This window comes from Acinonyx jubatus, chromosome E4 (genome assembly GCF_027475565.1).
Source record: "Acinonyx jubatus isolate Ajub_Pintada_27869175 chromosome E4, VMU_Ajub_asm_v1.0, whole genome shotgun sequence".
Taxonomy (NCBI): domain Eukaryota; kingdom Metazoa; phylum Chordata; class Mammalia; order Carnivora; family Felidae; genus Acinonyx; species Acinonyx jubatus.
In genome coordinates this window covers 29,828,911-29,851,873 of record NC_069395.1, presented here as the reverse complement: position 1 = coordinate 29,851,873, position 22,963 = coordinate 29,828,911, and the positions used below count along the sequence as shown (strand labels likewise).

Sequence of the window (22,963 nt, the reverse complement as noted above, 5' to 3'; positions counted from 1 at the left end):
GGTTGCTGGTCAGACATCTACACATGTCCTAGGTGTTTAATACATTTTTTAAATATGTATAGTGGAAAAAATACATTTTAATCAGGAACTGAGAATATATAAGAATGAAGTAGTAATGTATGAGGAAATTAAAGAAAGGGAGAGTGAAAGAAAAAGAAAGAAAGAAAAAAAGAGGCTAGTTGTAGAAAGTCATATATACACTAAGCAAAGGCAACTCTGATTATAGTTATTTCATTCCCTAATCATATCAGATTTGAATTTTCTTCCTAATTAAAAAATAAAGGAGGGGCACCTGGGTGGCTCAGTTGGTTAAGCATCTGGCTTTTTTTTTTTTTTTTAACATTTACTTATTTTTGAGAGACAGAGAGACAGAGTGTGATTAGGGAGGTGCAGAGAGAGAGGGAGACACAGAGCCTGACACGGGGCTTGAACTCATGGACTACGAGATTATGACCTGAGCTGAAGTCAAGACACTCAACCAACTGAGCCACCCAGGCACCCCAAGCATCTGACTCTTGATTTCGGCTCAGGTCATGATCTCACAGTTCATGGGTTCAAGCCCCACATCTGGCTCCAACTAACAGTGTGGAGCCTACTTGGGATTCTCTCTCTCCCTCTCTCTCTGTCCCTTCCTTGCTTGTGCTCTCTCTCTCTCTCTCTCAAAATAAATAAATAAACTTTTAAAAAAATAAAGGAAGGTCATGTGTCAAAAGAACTATTCCAGAATTGCCCTGGCACAAATATTATCTTATGATCCAGTTGAATTCTTAAAATGGGTGCATTACTTACGCACATTATCTACGAAAAATAATTTTGGGTATTTTTATGTTTCACAAGTATACTTATAACATCCACTGCATTATTCCAGAAATATCTTTCCATCCACAGGGATTCCCTGTCTGTCTTGTTTCCTTCAACTCCCCAGTGTATGTTCCCTTCATATTTGTCTCGGCAGTCATGAAGCTGTACGTGTGTAAGGATGATTAAGAGTACTAAGTAGTGTGGGAGTGTTCTGTGATCGGCTTCACAGGTGGTGTTATTTCCTGTGCGAAGACTTCCCACTCGCTGGTGGCCGACATGCTCACTTGACATATTCAGGAAAGGGACAGGTCGGTACTCAGGCAGAGGCCGCACACCATCTCTTAGCTCCCTCTAGTCCCCTAACAAGTGAAGCGTGACAGTGTGAGAGGGAACCTACTGGCCTTGCACTGTTTTAACTAATAGTAATAAACATTGGCCCTCATGAGTCACCACAGAGCAATGGGTGACACTCGAGAGCCAGAGGGACCCCTCTCCTCTGGTGGCCCCTTAGCAATCTATCGCTTGGAAATAAGAAGTTGATCGTCAAAGACACTAGGAATTCCAACAAAACATTTAGGAAGGGTCTTAGAAACAGTAATGGGCATGCAGTTCGGAAGCTGCTTTGTTCATACACTGATGCCCGGTTTAGGTTGTCTCTAATCTGCCCCACACCCTTACTGTTTTGGCATCTGCCTAGGTAGTTGGAAGCTTTTTCAGAAGTTTAAAAAGATGTTTCATTTTACTGACCCATCAATGTTTTTGCACATCCATGCATCTCAGAGGGACCTCGTTTGTAGACATGGCTTTAGAAAAATACGTATCTTCACACCTCTGGAACCAAGATTCAGCAGAGCTTTGAGAGGCTGGAAGAAATGCACCTTGTGAGCGCTCTCTCTTCCCTCCACTCCCAACAAAAACGTAGTCTCCAGAATACAAAAAGGAGGATGTAATTATAGGCAGGGAGAGTACAACTTTAGAATCCAAGGAAGTGGATTCCAATCCAGTTTCCAGTTCTGCCGCCAACCTGCACAGAAGTGGGATTAATAATAATAACAATATTGACCCCACTGGATTGTCTTATGTATTAAATGAGATGACACTAACCCAGATAGACACTTAAAAGATGTTGATTGCTGGGTGCCTGGCTGGCTCAGTCAGTGTACATGCAACTCTTGATCTCTGGGTCATGAGTTCAAGCCCCACACTGGGCATAGAGTTTACTTTAAAGAAAATGTTCATTGCTGACATTATAATTATTAGTTAGTAGGTCACCAATAATAAATATAAAAGTCACATAGTTCACAAACTAAAAATGCTTAGACAGCTGTTGCAAGATAATATATATTTCTGTATATCCAGCTGACTTCCTTTCCACCATGACTTTTGTTTTAATCACAGAAATAAGAACTGTTCTTGATTGTATATCAGTTGGATGATGAGGGATTTGTTTGCTTTGAAATAGTGTTAGAAAAGGTAAACAGTTGCTCTCTCCACCTCATGAAATCTAAGATTTATGCATCTTTATTTTTTTAAACACATTTAAAAAATTTTTAATGGTTATTTATTTTTGAGAGAGAGAGAGAGAGAGAGAGAGAGAGAGCACAATTGGGGGAAGGGCAGAGAGAGCAAGGGAGACACAGAATCCAAAGCAGGCTCCAGGCTCTGAGCTGTCAGCAGAGAGCCCCACACAGGGCTCAAACCCACAAACTGTGAGATCATGCCCAGAGTCGAAGTTGGCCGCTTATCCGACTGAGCCACTCAGGCACCCCAGATTTATGCATCTTTAAAAGAAATATTTTTGTATCCAGATGACATTTGTAGAGTTTAAAATGAGCCTCAAAAGATATGATTTTTACTTATTATTAATTATGCAATAGACTGGGAGACAGACATCTAAGCATGTCAAGAATCATTTTTTTAAAGATGGTTTTAATGCTTTGAAGAAATGTTTATTTTAAAATTTGGGAAATGGAAGTCCCTTTGTTTCTTTACAACCAAAAAACAACCACACCACAGTTTGCATCCAAAAGAATTCCACATAGAAGTGGGTGGTTCTGAAGTCATCACTAACTGCTCACTGCCAATTTGCTAATTTCACCATGTTGGAACTTAAAACATTATCCCTGATTTTCTCTGTTAATGGAAGCTTAAGGCCAACATTGAATCCACAGATAATCCAAAAATCGAGTTTTAAACATTTTTAAAAAAATCCTCTATTTCACAAGATGACAGCTGTTATTAAATACCAACTAAACTTGCAAACGCATAAGTGGTCCAGGGCTGCTCTTGAAATTGGATGTGGGTCTACTCACTGAGCCACCATGCGGCCAATGTGAAGAGTATTCGGTATTTTGTCTTATGTCCTGGATATACTTAAGTTTGAAAATCCCCAGGAGACAGTAATGGTTCTCTGGGGGCAAATTCCACAGAGGGCCTACTTAAGAGGCAATGGAATAGTACCCTGAGCGGTAAGGAATGTCAGTGGACCCGAGCACTCCCTGGGGGAGAGAGCACAGTGAATTGCTCAGAGCAGCTTAAGAGTATCATTAATGGTATTCCTGATGTCTTTCAGGAGCCGCTGTCTGTATAAGCCGGTAGATGCTTTGGGCTCAGGAAGAACCCTATCTGAGCTTTCCTTTAGCACAGCATGAGGTGGGCTACAGGGTGGAGGTGTGTCCTGGTCAGCAAAGTCAACATGGCAGAAAGGTGAAATAACTAATGATACTTGACAAACCAGGTGCACTGTCCTACTTCATGGTAATTCCTGTTAAAATACATTTTAAAAGATGAGAAGAGGACTTTGAGCACTTTCCTCATTCCAAGGTTAGTTGATTAGTGGAGTGTTCACAGATCTAAAATCACCTCTTTTCATTTTTCCCAGCTATGGAAAATGCAAATATCCATAATTCCCCTAAATAATCAAGAGTTGGCTGTAATGCAACTACAGGAGCATAAACATTTTCTGTCTCCTAAATTAATGATATCTGGGCGTGAAAAGGTATGGTGAACACAATTTTAGTTCCCTTGCTATACAGGGTTTAGGATTGAACATAGCATTTTATAAAGCAAATATCACGTAGGAGATATTTTAGTATCATTACTATCACTGTCTTAGTAAAATCCATAATCATGCTTTAAAAAAAAAAAGGTAGCTTCCTTTGCAAAATGTTTAAAGCTCTTGGAAGTTCTTAGACTAATCTTTCCTGTTATTTTCTCTGCCACATGGTTAAACAAATACAAAACAAATTGGAAATATAGATTTTCTGTCTTTCACATACAAATGCATACCCCTGAGCAATTGGATGAATTATTAATTTAAGTTATGTCCCCAAAATTGATAAGTATTTAGTTTTAATGATCTTGTTAGGTCATCAGTTTCTCTTATGCCTTAGTTCTTCACCCCAAAGACCTCTCTTTTCTTTTTACAGTCCAAATAATTCAGAATAAGTATTGGTCATCTGAATGATTTTTCCCCCTTCATTTCAACCTCTGATCTTACTGACCAGAATAGTGATAAGCCAAGGGAAATGATGTAATAATAAATAACAAGTGTATCTAGCTCTTGAAGACTAGTCTTGAACTCTACAAACTTAAAAAAGTAAGACTTGGGTATTTAGAAGAGGCGTATGTAAACAACAGTTCTCAGAAGGGCATAAAGCTGCAAGAATTTTCATGATTGTGATGTTACTTTTTGGTACAAGTAGAAACAGACATAGAATGTACAATAAACCTCACTACTTTAGAACAATTCAACTTGGCAACAAAAAGCTGAATTTAACATGTACTTAAAGAAATGCAAGTTTAATAACCCAACCCAATGCTTTCTGTAGAGTAATGTAGTTAATACGGTGTGGTGCAACTAAAGGAGGTTGGGAATGTCAGATGTAACATGAAAATACCTCACCCTGCTCCCAACTCTATCTTAATTCATTGTGTGTCTCTCTCAGAAAGGCTAATGGCAGATCTGCCCGAGTGTCGGGAGAAGTTACATAAAATAGATGATAGGGTTTTGATAAAAATTCAAAGAACTAAGCAAATATTTTGTTTTCAGAAATTGTAATACACAATAAGCCTAGATTTACATAGACTTTATAACCGGTCTTTTAACATTTAAAACTTGGATTTTAAGATAAATGACACATTCATAATACCCTTCATTTCCTGAATTTCTGCTTCTGCTGCTGGGTTTAGACAGAATTGCTCAGGAGTATGAAAGAGAAAGGCATCTGTAAACTTCTTATCAAAAATAAAACCTAAATACAGTGTCTGAATTAGCATGGAGTTCAAGTTGCTGAGTCTTAATTAGTGAACCAACAATACACACTGTGGGACGTTCGTCGTAATGTTTTCCATATTCTATGCTTCTTGCGGCTTGGGAGGCCAAATTTCATACCCTCTATACATCCTTGTATTGACCTGACCGTAATGTGTTTCATTCTTTTAAAATAATCAATACTTACTCTTTAAAATGACAAGTATATTATATTCCTATCTTGGTTTCAAACTCCTGTTGAAATGAGTGAGGTCAGAACTGAGAAGCAGGGAGGCAGTGGTTCTCCAGTGGTTTGACTTCATTCATATCTAATCATTCCAGCTGTATGCCCATAGGAGGTATTACAGGCAATTCATCACACATGGCCCTCCCCCCCGCCCCCCTCAGGGTCACATCACTCCAGGGACTTGGGGGAGGTTAGCAGCTCAGGACAGTGGACCATATCTGTGTCCTTCTGGCACTCGAGAGTCCTCCCATTTCCTGGCCTTGGCAACAGAGGACTAAGTTCAGCCAAAGATTTTACGAAGTTTCCTGCCCAATCCACGATGGGCATTGAGGTCTGAGTCATGTGAGTTATATAAAATAAACTGATTATTTTGTAGAAATTGTTGAACGCCTTTTTTCAACAATTCCACTCTGAAAGGATTTTTAAAGAGTGTTCTGCTGCTCTTTAGTTTCGTGTAAGCCTTTCCCCCATGGCATTCGCTTCTCTGCTCATCCCTGTCCCATTTCTGCATGAGCTACATCCCTCGCCACCCTGGGAGACCCGGAGGATAGAAACAACAAGCCCTACCTGGGCTTCTGTGGGGAAGCAAAGCTGCACAGGAAGCTGCTCCTGGCAGTGCACCTGCAATGTGGCCGATGGGCTAACATGAGTAGTTGTAAAGAAAGGGATTTATTTCAAATGCTGAATTATGAAGGAGTATTGATTGATTGTATGAGTGGAAATATCTAGACGACCACATCTTTTTTCTTCTGGACTAATGCTATAATGTGGGGAAATGTTTCAACTCTTCATTTCCAATACAGTGCCTTGTTTACCAATCGTCCATGTAAATTCTTAAATGTTGCCTTTGTTACCTCTTGGAAATCCTCTCTCATAGAGAGTCAGTAAGAAAGTTGTAGATCACTACCCAAGCTGAGTAAGTCGAACTGAATTGGGCTCTCAGCCACACTCACACAAAATAATATTTTAATTGGCTAAGCTAATATTTGATCCAAGTTCATAAAAGTTTGAAATCAAATAATTAAATGCAAACACAGTCTTCATCCCAAAGACGATAAGAATGCCTTTAAGCTAATATTTTTAACAAGAACTGTTGGACAGCGTTCTCTTGTAAATTTTATCATACCTGAGGCAGTTTTCCTCATTCGATTAGCTGGAAAGCTGAATTTATCCCGAGGCAAACCAGACATCTAGTACAGGCTAAATTCAACAACTGGAGCTTAAATTTGGCTTAATATATCCCCACTTGGATCTGCCTGTTTAATTCTCTTTCATATGATAACGTTGGTTTATTCATAGTCTTGACTTACCACCTGAACAAACTGAACCTCATATCTTATTCCGAGAGAATAAGAAAACTTTACAAAATCACAAAAGTTCCTGAATGGAAATCAAATGCAAACTTATGAATCAAAAACTGTTTTAGGACGTGACTACCAGAATGGAGTGAAGAGCTTTCCTCTCAGGAAGGGCTGCTTGTTTATGAATGTGGACATTTCATATTCTGAGGGGACAGACGGTCTTTACACAAGATAAGGACTGTGACTTCCAAGGCTGGCCAGCCCGGGCAGCTGCAAACGTTATGTGCACTTGAGAAGTTACCTGTTAAGAAGCATTGTGTGTATTTGCCCTTAGTGCTGGGTCTGTTTTGACACACAGCTTTACTTTATTTGAAATTGAGGGGGAAACCAGAAAACTGCCCCATCGCATGCCCCTTCAAATTTTGTTCTCCTGGCTCAGAATATTCAGTCAAATCCCAGCCAGAGACCTTGTTTTTGCCTTTCATTCTCCAAGCATTTTAATGTGGTTTTTGCTATCATCTGGTATGTAGAGGTTGATGAAACATAAGATCTATTTTAATTCATGATTTTAAAATAACTCTTTAGGATAGCCTTCCTTCCTCATTTTTATCCCCAAGGCTTTTGGAAAACAAATTGTAAATTTATACATAGAAGGAAAACTGGATGTCCCGTGTCAGCTCATGAGGCCCCTTAACCCAGTAGAGCCCCAAAATAGATTTTCCTCAATATCAGGTTACCAATTGACAACATCAGACAAACCAAATGTTTTCCCTTCCCCTAATTCTCTGAACTCAATTCCTTCAATTTTAAATCAAACTATACTTTACCTAGAGACAAATGACAGGAAATGTGTTCTACTGTTGTATTTGAAATTGGTTATGAATTTAACAAGGTGAGGAACTTTAAAACTATTTAAGAGTTTAATAGTTAGGACTATTGGCACATAAAAGGTGCTCAGTATATTCTTAGGGGGGTTGATTTGCATATGCCTTATATTCGTGGGACCTTAATTCAAATTAGCATGCTTAATGGTACATGTATTGCGTGTACATGTATTGGGTGGTGCTTTGCTTGTGCTCTGTGGGAAATAAACATAAGACAGGATCCCCGCCTTCCAAGAGAACACAGCCTAGTAGAGGAGGCAAGGTACAGTTCAGTGCCTGGAAGATCAAGAAAAGTGTGACAGGGAAGATATGATTGGAAATATTTGGAAGATCTTTGAGACACAAGCAAGGGGAAGATTGATGATGGATGAGTTAACGTGAATGTTATTCTTTCATTCGACCAGCGTGAAGTTGTCTCCTGCTCTGTCCAGGCATTGTGCGAGGCCTGGGGAAGGAAGTGTAACCATTAAGAAGGTAGATACATCCCTGTTCTCAAAATTGACAGTCAGATAGCCATGTGATACCCATTGACCTATGTGATAGGCAAATGGAAGGTGCTGTAGATTCAACAGAGATCGCTCGATGGAGGCTTCCTGAAGCAGTGATGTCTGTTCTGAGTCCTGGGAGATAGTGGCCCAATAATTGATACAGGGGAAACAAGAAAAGGAACAGGCTCAGAAACAATGGAGAGACTGAGCTCAGTTTTGGACACTGTGAGTTTGAGATACCCACCAGCCATTCGGGAAGAGATGTCCAATAAGGAGGTGTATCTGCAGAACCTTAAGTCGTATTCTGTAGCCTTCAGCATGGGTCACTGAGTGAGCTGGTAAATGTGTGAAACATGGCAAAATAAAATGTTCTACACATAGGAGAGTCCAAATGATTCAAGAAGAACAGGCAAGGTTGGCACTACAGTCAAAGCACACAGCCAACATTCCCTTTTGACTCTTTCCCAAGAAAGCACAATACATAATGGACTTCATGCTTTTTGCTTACTGTTATGAAATAATTCTGCGTGAAACAAAAATAAAGTCTGCCGTGAATTTGATATGGAAGAATAGTAGTATGTCAAGGCAAAAAAAGAAAAAAAAAGGAAGAAGAAAAAGGTTTTGGTTTGGGGCAGAGCAGCATTTATTTAATCAAGAAATTTCTTTGTTCATTCCTGGCATATTTGTGGTGTCCCCCTCCCCCTCCGACCCCTTATCTGTGGGGGAAATGTTCCAAGACCCCCAGTGGATGCCTGAAACTGTGGATAATACCGAACCCTTGTACATACTATGTTTTTTTTATAAATGCATACTTATGATGATGTTTAATTTCTAAATTAGGCACAGTAAGAGATAAACAGCAATAACTAATAATGAAATGGAAGAAATCGAGCAATATACTGTAAGAAAAGTTATGTGAATGTGGTCTTTCTCTCTTAAAATACGTTATTGTACTCACCCATCTTCTTTGTGATGATGTGAGGTGATAAAATGCCTACATGATGAAGTGAAGTGAGGTGAAGGATGCGGACGGTGTGATGTAGCATTAAGCAGCTCCCGAGCTTCTGATGACACATCAGATGTGGGACCATCTGCTTCCAGACCACAGTTGACTGCATGCAGGTAGCTGAAACCGTGGAAGGCAAAGCCACGGTAAGGGGAGCTGCCACACTGAAGATCTTCTCTGTGCTGAGCACTGGCCTGGGTGCTAAGGGTGCAGCTGCAAGTTAGACCAAGTCCCTCCCATCCCGGCTTTCCTTCTTGGGAGGGTGGCGGGCAATTTTAAAAATTAGACAAATAAATGTGTAACATAAGATCAGTCAAACAAGCAACAATAAGAATATGTAGTTTAGGGATATAAGGAAAGAGTAAACACAAACCGGGTAGTGGTCACTCTGGGGCATCAGGAATTAGTTCCCGAAAGGGACACACAAGTAGCCTGAAGGGTGTTGTTCTGTTTGATGTGCTGTTTGTTGCTCCAGAGTGGTGGATTCACAAGTGTTCGTTATATTATGTTTAAAAACCTACACATACATTACATCTTTAAATTTTTAATTGTGGTAAAATACACATAACATATAATTTATCATCTTAACCACTTTTAAGTTGACAGTTCAGGAGTGTTAAGTACATTTACATTCTTGTCCAGCCAATCTCCGGAACTCTTTTCGTCTTGCAAAACTAAAACTCTATACTTAATCGAAAACAACCCCCATTTCCTCCTGTCCCAGGCCCTGGCAATCACCATCCTATTTTCTGTCTATGAACTTACTATTCTTAGGTACCTCATATAAGTCGAATCAGAGGGTATTTGTCTTTTCGTGACTGGCTTGTTTCACTTAGCACAATGCCCTCCTTGTAGGTGTCAGAATTTCCCTCCTGTTTGAAGCTGTTGACTATTCTGTTGTATGTAGATACCACATTTTGTTTATCCGTTTATTGGTCGATGGCCCCTTAGGTTGCTTCTACCTTTTGCCTATTATGAACAATGCTGCTATGAACAACTATGGGTGTACAAATATATCTTCAATGTAGTACATACGTTTTTAAAGAAAAATAAGGCAGAGTAAAGGCCCAGAGAGTGATTTGATAGTGAAGCAGAGCTCTTTTAGAAGAGGTGGTCAATAAAGGCTTTTTTGAGTAGATGTTATTCAAGCAGAGGCTGAAGCAAAGTGAGGGAGTGAGTCCTACACAATAGGGGAAGAACTATCCAGAATGAGGGATAGGTGCAAGTGCAAAGGTCCTGAGGCCAAAGGAAACTTGGTGTATTAAAGAAGAGCAGGAAGACCAGTGTCTGGAGGGGAGTGAGGCAAACAGATGTGGTTTCAGGGTTAGACTATGAGAAAGGATTTCAGTTTTCTTCTGAGAAAGAAATGTATGCAAACTCATGGAATATTGTTTTGCTCAAAGTATTTAAGTGATGCCATTTGTATTCATTTCTGTATTCTGTGCCCACCGGGAAAAGATGCCTGATATGTGTCAGCACACAGGAGCTAGCTTTGAAACTTCTGTGAGCTTTGTTTCTGTGCATGCAAAAGCTACATTGTTCCCTATAAAGAAGGGAGCTACTTTAAATGAATTTAATGCCATTTTTCCTCTGGCACATTGTGTTCTATCATAGCTATATACTAAACAAAGTTTGAAATAATTTGTCATCCAGGTCAAAAACCATCTTGGAGAATTGAAGTACTTTCCAGACAGTTAAGCAGAGAAACAGGTGATAGTCTAATGGAGTGATTGCAGAGTCATGCTTGTTCCCGTTTGTTGACAATCCAGAATCTTCCCTTTGATACTTCAATTCCTAATCATATAGTCGTAGACTCTTAGGGCTGTGGGTGACAGTAGAGACCAAGTCCAACCTTGAAGCTCACAGATGAGGAAAACTTGAGGGCCAAAATGACAACAATGATAACGTGCTTATGATCTCACAGTTAGAAACAGAATTAAGACTAAAAATAAAGACATTTAATTAGTGAGGAATTAAATGTCTGCTGCCTTGTTGTTGTTGTTGTTGTTGTTGTTGTTAATGTTTGTTTATTTTTGAGAGAGAGAGAGAGAAGGAGACACAGAAACTGAAGCAGGCTCCAGGCTCTTAACTGTCAGCACAGAGCCTGATGTGGGGCTCGAACTCATGAGCCATGAGATCATGACCTGAGCTGAAATCGGGCGCTTAACAGACTGAGCCACCCAAGTGCCCCCAATGTCTGCTGCCTCTTGAGGATGACATATTATGATCAAAAAGATTGACCAAAGAGCAGACACTGCTCCAGGTGACATCCTCTATGCAATGACATTTCCTGAGCCTGGGTTTCTCCTGGACCTATGCTGGGCACTGGCTTAGTAGAAGCATTTTGTGCAGACTGCATTGATAGTTGGGAAAATTGGGTTTCAAGATTAGTATCATAGAATGAAAAGTCTTTAACCGACCTTAAGAATTGGTCTCATGTTCTTGAATATTCTTGGTGATTGAGGATGGGATAAACTTTCAGGCACTCACGGTGCCTTCCATTAATTTTGGAAAACTGTAACATGAGAGATCCTATTTTGTCCATGAAACTTCATGGCAGGGAAACGATCAGACTGCTGTGTAGGATGTGTGTTGGAAGCAAACAAATTAACCTGCAAACTTTAATATTTTATTGGTAATATTTTCAGATTTTATCATTCAAATTTTAAGAAATAGTGCCCTGTGTGTATATAATACCTGTACATCTTTAAAGTTTATTCATATTTAATTCAAATATATTTTACTTTCCCATGATCCTAAGAGACTAGGAGAGTTATTTCCTATATTTTGCAGATAGAAAAACAGGCTCGGGAGGATTAAATGACTTGCTTGATCGGCCTGGTCAATGAGATTATATTAGACCACATTCCCTTTGCACGATGTTATTGTAACCACAAAACCAAGTGCTTTTCAAACTTTTTTTTAAAAATTTTTTTAATGTTTATTTTATTGTTGAGAGTGAGAGAGAGAGAGAGAGAGAGACAGTGCAAGTGGGGGAGGTACAGAGACAGAGGGAGACACAGAATCCAAAGCAGGCTCCAGGTTCTGAGCTGTCAGCACAGAGCCTGATGTGGGGCTCGAACTCACGGACCGTGAGATCATGACCTGAGCTGAAGTCAGATGCTCAACTGACTGAGCCACCCAGGTGCCCTTCAAACTTTTTTTTTAAATCAGTGGAATCCTTTTGCCTAAACTCCATATATGAAGCAGACAGAAACTCTTATTTTTTAGCCCTTAGAGTCGCAGTGGAAAGGGCCGGGGTGGGGACTGCCCAGAAAAGGTCCCCAAGAAGGCACTCTATGACTCTAGATTGTACTCAGTCTCAATTGTGACTGCTTTTTATAATAATGCTCTGTGGCATTTAAGATGTTAAATTCATCAAAGATGAATTAAGGTTTGCTACATATCAGTATAAATGTCAAAAGTATATTATTTCACTCAAATTCTTGGAAAACTGTCCATGTGTTAGGAGACCCTTTAGAAGATGAACTATTTGATTAGCCAGGACATCCCTTTCTCCAACCCCAGCAGGTGGCAGAAACTTGCAGGCTGTGACAGTAGGGATAAACAGGCTCCAGCACCTGAAAGTCACAAGCCCTGCAAGGTCCATTTCCCAGCTCTGCGGGTGGAACATCTTGTGGGCAGGATCCAAGAACTCTAGACCCAGGTAGCAGGGTCTGTGTCTTACTAGCTGAGGAAGTAGAGTTACGCAACCCCTGTAAATCTGTTTCTTTATCTAGAGAATGAAGAGAATAATACCTTAGCAGTATTAAATGAGGACATATAAAAAATCCTTCGCATATTGACTAGTGCTTGGAAATGTTAGCTCCTCCCCCGCTGGGTCTGGCATCCTTTGAGATCTTAGAAAAGCTATTTAATCTCTCGGTCTTAATTTCAAAATACCTATAATACCTTCTCAAGAAAGAATCCTTTAAAAGTTAGCCTTCTCCAGAACCCTGCAACTAGGCCTCTTCTCTCTCTAAACATCCTCATAGACCCCTGGGGTTTCATCCATCACCTGCCCATTGATGAGTCCCCAGTCTATACCACCATCTAGGCCTTTTTGCTGAGGTCTGGACCTTTATTTCCAGCCATTTCCTTCATAGCTACTGAGTGTTCCACATGCTCCTTAAGTTCAACGTGGCTATACCTAGACTCATTAAATATTGCTTCCTCAAATATGCTCTTCTGCCTCTTGCCAGTAGGACAGCCACCACCTTCCTCCCTTGTCAGACACCCAGAAGTCACCCAGGACCTTCACTCTCTCCTACTCTCTGTTCAGGGCCGAGAATCCCTGTCGAGTCAACCATTTTGATGCCTTTCAAATCCATCCCAGCCCATGGCCCACCATACGTCTCACCTTTATTCCTGTGACAGCCTCCTGGGTGGTCCTCCCTTCATGAGACCAATCCCTTCTCCATACTTCTGGTAGCGTGCTCTTTCTAAGTCAGAGAGCTGACCATTTCCTTCTTAAAATCTTTTGGTGCTTCTGTATTGCTTTCAGAACAGAATCCAGACCCCTTCTGATGCTCAGTGTCCTTCAGTCTTAAACCTTATGGTCCATCCTTATCTTGCCCCTCTGCTCTCCTTCTGCATGAAAGTTAAGCTGCTTTACGGTGTTCCCAGGACCTCTTTTTTTCTCCCGGTCGCTGAGTCTTTGTATATCGAATACTGTCTGCGGGGCGTCCCCGGCCTTTCCTTCCATGGGTAGCACAACTCACTACGACCCATTTTTCAAAACCCTTCAGATGGGACCTTCCCCAGGGGTGCTCTTCCTGTGTGTGCCCCAGGCACCCACTGCTTCTCTCTATTACATCAAATAAACTACTTAACACAGAGACTTTTGTTTTATTCCCGTGTCTTCGTGACCTGGTACAGGGCTGTCAGAATGAATGGATGGATGAATGAATGAACAGATGAATGGATGGATGAATGAATGAATGAATTCGTATATTGCATATACATAAAGGTGTGAAGTAATAAATAATGCATGTTAGAGTGCTTTGTAAGCTACAAAGCGTCAATCATTTGTAAGGGCTTGTTATTTCCATGTACATAAATAATGCATATGCTATTTGTCCACATTTCTACACACAGCTCCTGCCAAAGAGTTACATTTTCTTGGTAGTAATTTGCATAGGAAGGCACCCACTTGTATATTCTAGTTGCTAAAAATAGCTCTTGGGTTAATAAGCATACGCATACAAACACATTTTTGTGGGGGACTTAACAGTGATGAATTTAAAATCTTGGGTTTGAAGTTTTGCTGGAGACATGATGATTTAACTTTAGACATCCCCACTAAAAATCTCTTACCCTCCCATCTCCAACCCCTAAATAGCCTTCACTCTTTATTAAGTGAACTTTGTTCGTAGGAAAAGAATATAACAGGTATCTCTCCAAAAATTCTTAAAATTATTTACATAAATTATTTAAATATAGCCCTTTAAAAAATCATTGTAAAAATTAATTCCTTACGGAAAATTCATTTCCTTTCTCCTTTTCTGGTTTAGTAAAGGAAAGGGTCTTCTGAGGACAAATTGTGTACCAATTTATAGATTGTCATCTCTCCAGATGCCTCAAGGAAAAAGAAGCGTTCTACCTCTTTTTCCCATTTTCATATTTTTTAAAGGGCCAGATAAAATTTTCTCCCCACCTGTGAGAAATTAGCAAAGGTAATTATCTTCTCAGCAAAAGATAGGAGACTCTTTTTGAGCCTCCAGCCTCCCAGCCCCCCAGCCCCCTTGCTTAGCGAAAGGACCCATCACTGAAAAAACTGCTGAACAGGAAGATTCACAGGCTGTGCCACGCGGCAGGAACCAGGGAGGCAGAAATCAGGATCTTCATCTTCAGAGAGAATCTGAGTGCTGTGTATGACTGAGAAGCCAGTACTGTAATATATTCAAGAAGACCTAAGGGTTTACTTTCCAATAAGGATGGAAAAAATCTGAGCATGCCACTGTGAGCTTATCGTAATGCTGCTTCATATAAAAAGTTGGTAATTAGTCCCTGAGTGAATAAAGTAGAATAGATGATAAGAGATTGATACTTAGAGGAGAAGCCAAAATGCTTTTGCCAGTTATCAAAATTTAAAGGCTAGAGAGGAAGGGTTGGGGATGCCTCTGACTGTTTACATACAATTTCCAACTCCGAATTTGCAATGATAGAGTTCATTAACTTGTATTTTTAAATTGTATTACAATGAAGCCTATATCACTTTCAAAGGAGAACATGGAGGGCCAAATGCAGGAGACTTGTGAGATCTAGCATAAGATCTCACAGAAGAACTGGTGGGAATTCTGGTCTCCTATCAATCTCTCTTCTTCCAGCTGAGTCTCTTTCTAAAATCCCAAATATGCTACAGTGGTATTTAATAGGGGAAATAAACAAATCACAGAAACATATTATTTCTGAGGACTCCAGAACATGTAATAATTTTTCCAGATTTTGTTTTCTCATGTAATTTAATATCCATTCATGAAGTTTGGTGTTACAGACCCCTGCTATAGATGAATTTAGACTCCCTAGTATGCCAGCTCCCATTCATTACTTAATGTGGAATAGGGCTTGATTTGTAGGAGAAATATGTCAGAGAAAATGCTTCAGGTTTTAAATGTATTTCATGTGTGAATTTTCACAAAAGGACATGAATTAGCATAAAAACTAATTCCATGCGTGTTGTGGGAGCACACTTAAATTTCTGGACTCCTCTTAAAAAGTAAATACAGAAAAGAGAAAATTCCAAGTCTTCCGAGAGGTGATGTCATCTGTATTCTGTCATTCATGTCCTCCCTTGCTTTTAGGTCCTTGTGAAGCATCTCAACCACGGTAGAGAAACCAAGGTCTGCCTCAAGCCAGAGATGCAAGAAATGTGGGAGCGCAGGGACCCTATTCCAAGTCCAAATGAGGATATGGGCACGTTTCCCTTAAAGCAGAACTGACCAGTGAAAATCCTCTTTGGCAAAACATGTAAATTAAGACCTGATTATTCAGCATTAAGACTTGATTATTCAGACCACGAAAGGATTCACCCAGGATTCTTTGGATAGAAAACAAGACCACATTGCAAATATTTTATTTCAGGGAGAAATCTATCATATAAATTAAGTTTTGAAAGCCAGTTTCGAATTAGAAAAAGAAAGGAAATTGGCTTATTATAAGATAACAGTTTAACGTAGTAGGTAATGTCACAATGATATCAGCCTTGGACACATGCACCAATGATATAAAGCAAACATTAATGGAGAATTCTCTGGGGATGCTTTGACTAATACAGTCCTCATGCCAAGATGCTTACAGTCAGTCTGCTAGGGAAATGGACAGTTAACAAAGCAGTGCAAAATGAAGTGAGAGGCATATAGAGCTAAAAGTAGAGTCCACTAGCAGAGCAATGATCCCGGAACTACTGGGTCAGTAAATGAGAATCATTCAATAAAAATATTTTTCCTTCTTTTTTTTAACCTTATGTAGTTTAAATATCAGGATCGTTGATACCAAATTGCAAATTGCCTCCATAGACCTAGAAACAAAATAAGTAAGTACCTTTGGGACAGTTAGCAGCAGAACTTTTGTGAGATTTAATGAGACATTCTTAGAAATAGCTTAATGAGATAATGAATTCAGTCGTGCCAATTCTTTTTTTTTTTAATTTTTTTTTTTTTTAAGGTTTATTTATTTTTGAGACAGAGAGAGGCAGAGCATGAACAGGGGAGGGGCAGAGAGAGAGAGGGAGACACAGAATCTGAAACAGGCTCCAGGCTCCGAGCTGTCAGCGCAGAGCCCGACGCGGGGCTCGAACTCACGGACTGTGAGATCATGACCTGAGCCGAAGTCGGACGCTTAACGGATCGAGCCACCCAGGGGCCCCTCAGTCGTGCCAATTCAACTCTAATGTCTTTTAGAAAAAAATTATATATATGGCCAAAGTATGGGAAACGTGTATATTTTCCTTCAGAAGGAAAATTGGACATATTTTTAGACTTGAGAGAAAGGTACCAGTTTGGACCAGTATTTCTAGAAATTATCCAGCACATGCTGATTTGAAGACTTTACATGATCATTCGGTGATAATAGTACACAAATAAACCAGGACTTAGGATCTATCCTTTGTTTTATGTTTTTTAATAGTTTTTTTTTATTATTATTATTAACAGACTGGCATTATTTATCACAGAAGGTAGAACCTAGCTCTCAAAAAATACATTTATCAAAAAAAGAAAGTTTCAAAACAACTTTCTTAAAAGACTATTATTCATTTATCTTACATTTTTATACTGTGCAAATTCCTACATCCTCCCTATTAATCTCTAGGACTATTGTTAGTTTTCCTTGCTTGTGAGAACATCTTTCATTATAGTATAAAATAATACTCCATTTCAGTTGTTTTTCTATCATTGTGTTTAGATCACCATAACCCTGAACGTTGCTTGTTTTCTTTTTCAACTTTCTGGTCGGATGTAAAGGAGGATGCTAAATTCTGTCTCTTCGAAGTTGGATGAAGGGCAAAAAGAAAAAAATGCTGAGAAATTTGTCAAAATTCAAATGAGCTATTTTGAAATTATGTTCTCTTTCTGCCACGATCCTTTATCGAAGGACCTATACCCGTAACCAGAATGTGAGCCTGTGAAAGCATAAGGTTCGCAGCAGGGGAAAAGCTAACACGAATGTAAATTCTTCTGTGGCAGACCCAGCTATAGCATACCAACGGTATTTCCAATTATTGACATTTTGTAATTTTGAACCAAATGTAACTAAATTTATAAATATTTTCAAATAATTTAGAAAATTTATAAATATTTTAAATAATTTAAAAATAATGTTTAAAATACTTTAAATAAAATAGATGGAAAATACTTTATTAACTGTAAAGCGCTACAGATATAAAACGTCAAGTCGGGGGGTTGCCTGGGTGGTTCAGTCGGTTAAACGTCCGACTTCAGCCTAGGTCATGATCTCACTGTTCCTGTGTTCCAGCCCCGCATCGGGCTCTGTGCTGACAGCTCAGAGCCTAGACCCTGTTTCAGATTCTGTGTCTCCCCCTCTCTCTGTCTCTCTGCCCCTCCCCCACTGACTCTCTCTCCCTCTCTCTCTCTCTCTCTCAAAAATAAACATTAAAAAAAAAAAAAGGGTGCCTGGGTGGTGCAGTTGGTTAAGTGTCTGACTTCTGCTCAAGTCGTGATCTCCCAGTGGGAGTGTGGGTTCGAGCCCCGAGTCGGACTCTGTGCTGACAGCTCGGAGCCTGGAGCCTGCTTTGGATTCTGTGTCTTGCTCTCTCTCTGCCCCTCCTCCACTCACACTCTGTGTCTCTCTCGCAAAAATAAACAAACATTAAAAGACAAATTTTTTTAAATGTCAAGTGGACAACAACTTGCCTGCCAGTTTAAATGCCACAGAGGAGGCAGAGCTCCTAAAAGTGTAACATTTGTCTGTTTGTACATCTCATTAATAAATAAGCAAATATTTTTTATTCTCCCATCTCACTTTGAAATAGATGTGGTATCCAATGCTCCCACTGTGTATCTGTTTCGCTACTAATTCCTCGCTATTTTTAATTTGGGACAGAGACTTGGGGGATAGGGAGGGGGAAAGCATGTTTAATGCAAAGTTATGGCTCAAAATATAAACACTAAAATCATCCCAGACCTATTTAAACAGCAAATGTAAGGCAATGTTTTTTGTTTATTTTTGATTTTGTTTAACTTTTTTATTTGAGTATAGTTGACACACCATGTTTCATTAGATTCAGGTAGACAACATAGTGATTCAACTTCTCTATACATTACGCCATGCCCTGCGTAAGGGTAGCTACCCTCTGTCATCATAGAGTGCTAGCACAGTATCACTGACTATATTTCCTATCCTGTGCTCTTTATTCCCATGACTTAGTCATTCCATAACTGGCAGCCTATATCTCCCACACCCCTTCACCCATTTTGCCCATCTCCCACTCCCTTCCTTCTGGCAAGTAAGTAACCTTCTTCTAAAAGCATTTAGAGATACCGGGGCACCCGAGTGGCTCAGTCGGTTAAGCGTTCGACTTCAGCTCAGGTCATGATCTCATGGTCCGTGAGTTTGAGCCCCATGTCGGACTCTGCTGACAGCTCAGAGCCTGGAGCCTGTTTCAGATTTTGTGTCTCCCACTCCCTCTACCTCTCCCCCATTCACACTCTGTCTGTCTTTGTCTCTGTCTCTCTCTCTCTCAAGAATAAACATTAAAAAAATTAGAAAAATTAAAAAAAAAAAAGCATTTGGAGATACCAAAGTGGACATGCACACGTGTACAGGCTAAGTTTAACAGCCAAGTTTAGTGGCAAAAATATTGGGTATGAGTTACTATGGTAACTATTAACTGAGTTTAGTACATTTAACCTTTTAATCATAGTGTTATGTGGTTTTCTTCAGAACCATCCTTATTTATTTTTGTCCAATTAGAACATAAAACAGGGCTGGAGGGGTCCGCATCTGTTTACTTTCTTAGCATGGATGTATGTAAACACACGTATCTATATTTTTTTTCCAGAGGCTTCTATATACACATTGTATAAAAGTTGCAGTTAACGTAAATAAACTCCAGAAGAGAAATTCCAACATAACCATTTTTCCCGTGCTCATTGTCTGTGTATGCATTTGTATGTTGGTCTGTCTTTTTTGGACTCTGTGTTTCTCCCTTATTCAATATTTATAAGGACCTCTAGGGCAGATGCCTTAAAACAACTGGATCATCACCAGGAGTTAGGTTGAATGAATTGCCTGTGTCCATGTTCTGTGTCTGAGTGACCCAGGACCAGAAGAAAAAAAAAAAGAAAAGAAAAGTTATCAGACTTATCAGACTTTGAAGCCACATTCAGGTTAAAGGGCACCGGCCATCCTGGCACATATTCTGCCTAAAGGACAAGGCTTTCATTTGATAAAGATCATTAGTCACTGAGATATATATTTTAGAGAGTTCCCAGTAGCGAATATTCTGTTGGCAGTCACTGGGGTGTACCAGATGGTTCATTAGCATAGGCTAGACAAGTCAAAGGCTTTCAGAATCATTTAGAAAATGTCAAACAGAAACAAGAACCCTGTCACTTTTTATTAGAATTAACTACATCATACCCTGGACACAGATTTCACCTTGGGTCAGAAAAATTAATACAGAATTATATGAATTGTGTAATATACTGGGTTAAGATAGGTCTTTCTCCAGGGACTCATTTGCTGGCAATATATTATGATCCCTCTACTTTAGGAATCCTCAAACCTTTCCTTTTGTAAGATATGAAAAGAGTTGACCTTGCTCAAAATCCATTGGTGTCTAATTGATTTGAGGTATATGCAGAATTTCAACAAGACATTCTTCTAAAGCTCTTTTGTGATCATTTTCCCAGGAAGCTTGGTGAGTGGGGCTTACTGAATATTCAGCAGCATATAAAGTATGCTTTATGTCAGGAGGAAAATACATCCATTAATTGAACACACCGCTGTAGTAAATAGGAATTAAAAAGCCATTAAAATATTGTGGTTTTTTTTTTTTTTTTTTTTTAAATCCAGACGTCAAAAACCTTGAGAACTTCCAGCTGGTAGAAGGTGTCCAGGAACAAGTCAATGCCGCCCTGCTGGACTATACAATGTGCAACTACCCGCAGCAAACAGAGAAATTTGGGCAGCTACTTCTTCGACTACCCGAAATCCGGGCCATCAGTATGCAGGCTGAAGAATACCTCTACTATAAGCACCTGAATGGGGATGTCCCCTATAATAACCTCCTCATTGAAATGTTGCATGCAAAAAGAGCTTAGGTTACAACCCTGAGAAGCTCTGCTTTCAAAACAAAAAGAGATTGGTGGGGGGAAAAGAAGAACAGAAGTAAAAAAAAAAAAAAAAAAAAAAAAATACTCTGAACTGCTCCAAGCAACACTAATTAAAAACTTGGTTTAAAGATATTGAATTTAAAAAGGCATAATAATCAAATACTTAATAGCAAATAAATGATGTATCAGGGTATTTGTATTGCAAACTGTGAATCAAAGGCTTCACATCCCCAAAGGATTCCATGTAAAAGACATTATAATGGAGTGAATTGAACTCACGGATGGATACCAACACCATATCAGAATAAAAACGGACAGAACAATTCTTGTATATTTAAACTGATCTCCGCTGTGAAGAAATTGAGGAACTGATCTGTGTTGTTAATTAGGCTTATACAGCAGGGGATTTGAGCTTACAGAATTCCTTCATGCTAAAGCTGAACTAAAACAACTCAAAAACCCATCAGCTACACCTGTAATAGCCCTTCCCTCTTCCTTCAAGGACCCAGCACCTTCTATCCTGTGATCACGGAATCTGTCCTTACGGACTTGTGCTCAGCCACACCCACTCATAGCTCCACCAAATCATGAAAAGCATAATTTTGAATGTCTGTGTCATAGACCTGCAAACAGCTAATAAGAACAGTCTATTAATATGTTAGCTTGCCATTTTAAATATGTTCGGGTTTGTTTTGTCATGTGTTCATAATGTTAAAAAAAAAAAAAAAGAAGAAGCAGGCAGTATCCCTCTTCTGATCTTATATAAGCATTAATATTAAGGGAAAGGACTACAAACTTTTAAAGCAAATGCTCCATAGCTAAAGCAAGCTAGCCCTTATTTCTGCTACTGTTACTGAACCGTGGCTTTGGCGTTGTTGGATTTCGTAACGATTTCTCACCAAAAGGCTTCTTAGGGTACATCCGTCTTTTTAACCATCAAAGTTTGTAGTTCATTTAAAAATAAAACCTGAAGCGTATTTTGCTGGGATGTCAAATAGTCACAGTGCTAAGTAGTTTAAAATAAAACCGAAGCATGTTAAGCTATGCAAAAAGAAAGAAAAGGGTTGGCTAATAAATGGCCTCAAGTCTCATGCTTGTTGCAATTGAACATCCCCTAAACATAGAATGGAAACAGTGATTTTTACATGTGGATGGAAAAGATGATAAAGTAATTCAAAATCTTCCCCGAAAGGGAAAGGAAGAGGGTGATGCTGACCTTTCAAAGTCATAGACCAAAGTCTGCTCTAGAACAAATATTGAAGTACAAAGAATTGCAAAACAATATCTCCCAACGACAATAGCAGTATTATTAACGTCTGATGCCACAGGTATGGAAGTCTTGCCTTATTTCACAATTCCGAGAGGTAGCTGTGCAGACGTGGATCAACATTTGTTTAAAATAAAGTATTAATACTTTAAAGTCAAATAAAAGATAGTGTTTACATTCTTTAGGTCCTGTGGGGGGAGGGGAGGGAACTATGATATCACAAACTAGCTAAAGCAGTAATTTCCTTAATGTTATTTTTCTGATTGGTAATTACTTTTCACAGTACCTAATTATTGTATGTCGTGAGACACTAAAATCAAAAACGGGAATCTCATTTAGACTTTAATTTTTTTGAGATTATCAGCGGCACAATCACTTGTAGAAACTGTAAAAAATAAATATCTCCTAGTCCCTTAATTTTTTCATAAATGTTTCAGGCTTTTGAATAGTTTATTTATATTGTATATCATAGTTTCAACTGTAGACAATTATGATGCTAATTTATTGTTCCTTGGTTTCACCTTTGTATAAGATATAGCCAAGACTGAAGAAACCAAATATATGTGTTTACTGTAGCATGTCTTCAAGTTAGTGGAACATAGTTCAGGGACAGAAAAGGGTCTTAATGAATTAAAATCATTCACTTGATTAAATGTCTGTAAATCTTCATAATTCTTCCTGTAGTTTATTTAATATCTATTGTAAATTATGTGACTTGTAGTTTCCTCTGATTTCAAGTAAATTTAACAGGGGTGGAGTCTTACCTGGTTTCCTTTACAAGCATTGTAAGTTGTATACCAAAGATATTAGTTACTACTTCTGTGTGTACAAAAAGGGTTATTTTATTATTTTTCTTAATCTCCTCTAATATTCGTCCACATGAAGGGTACACATTCACTAAGCAGAGTGTCCACAGCTCCTC

At 39.2% G+C, this 22,963-nt stretch overlaps 1 protein-coding gene across 6 annotated transcripts in view; it reads left to right on the top strand.

Moving 5' to 3' along the window:
- NR5A2 (nuclear receptor subfamily 5 group A member 2) overlaps positions 1–22,694 on the top strand; it is a 134,965-nt gene extending 112,271 nt beyond the window's left edge. For all 6 annotated transcript variants that reach the window (XM_027074632.2, XM_015071506.3, XM_053209821.1 and 3 more), the window contains one exon: positions 20,515–22,694. In XM_027074632.2, the coding sequence (XP_026930433.1) occupies positions 20,515–20,762 (248 nt within the window). In that variant the 3' untranslated portion in view covers positions 20,763–22,694. The remainder of the gene's footprint in view (positions 1–20,514) is intronic.
- Positions 22,695–22,963: the final 269 nt, after the last annotated feature.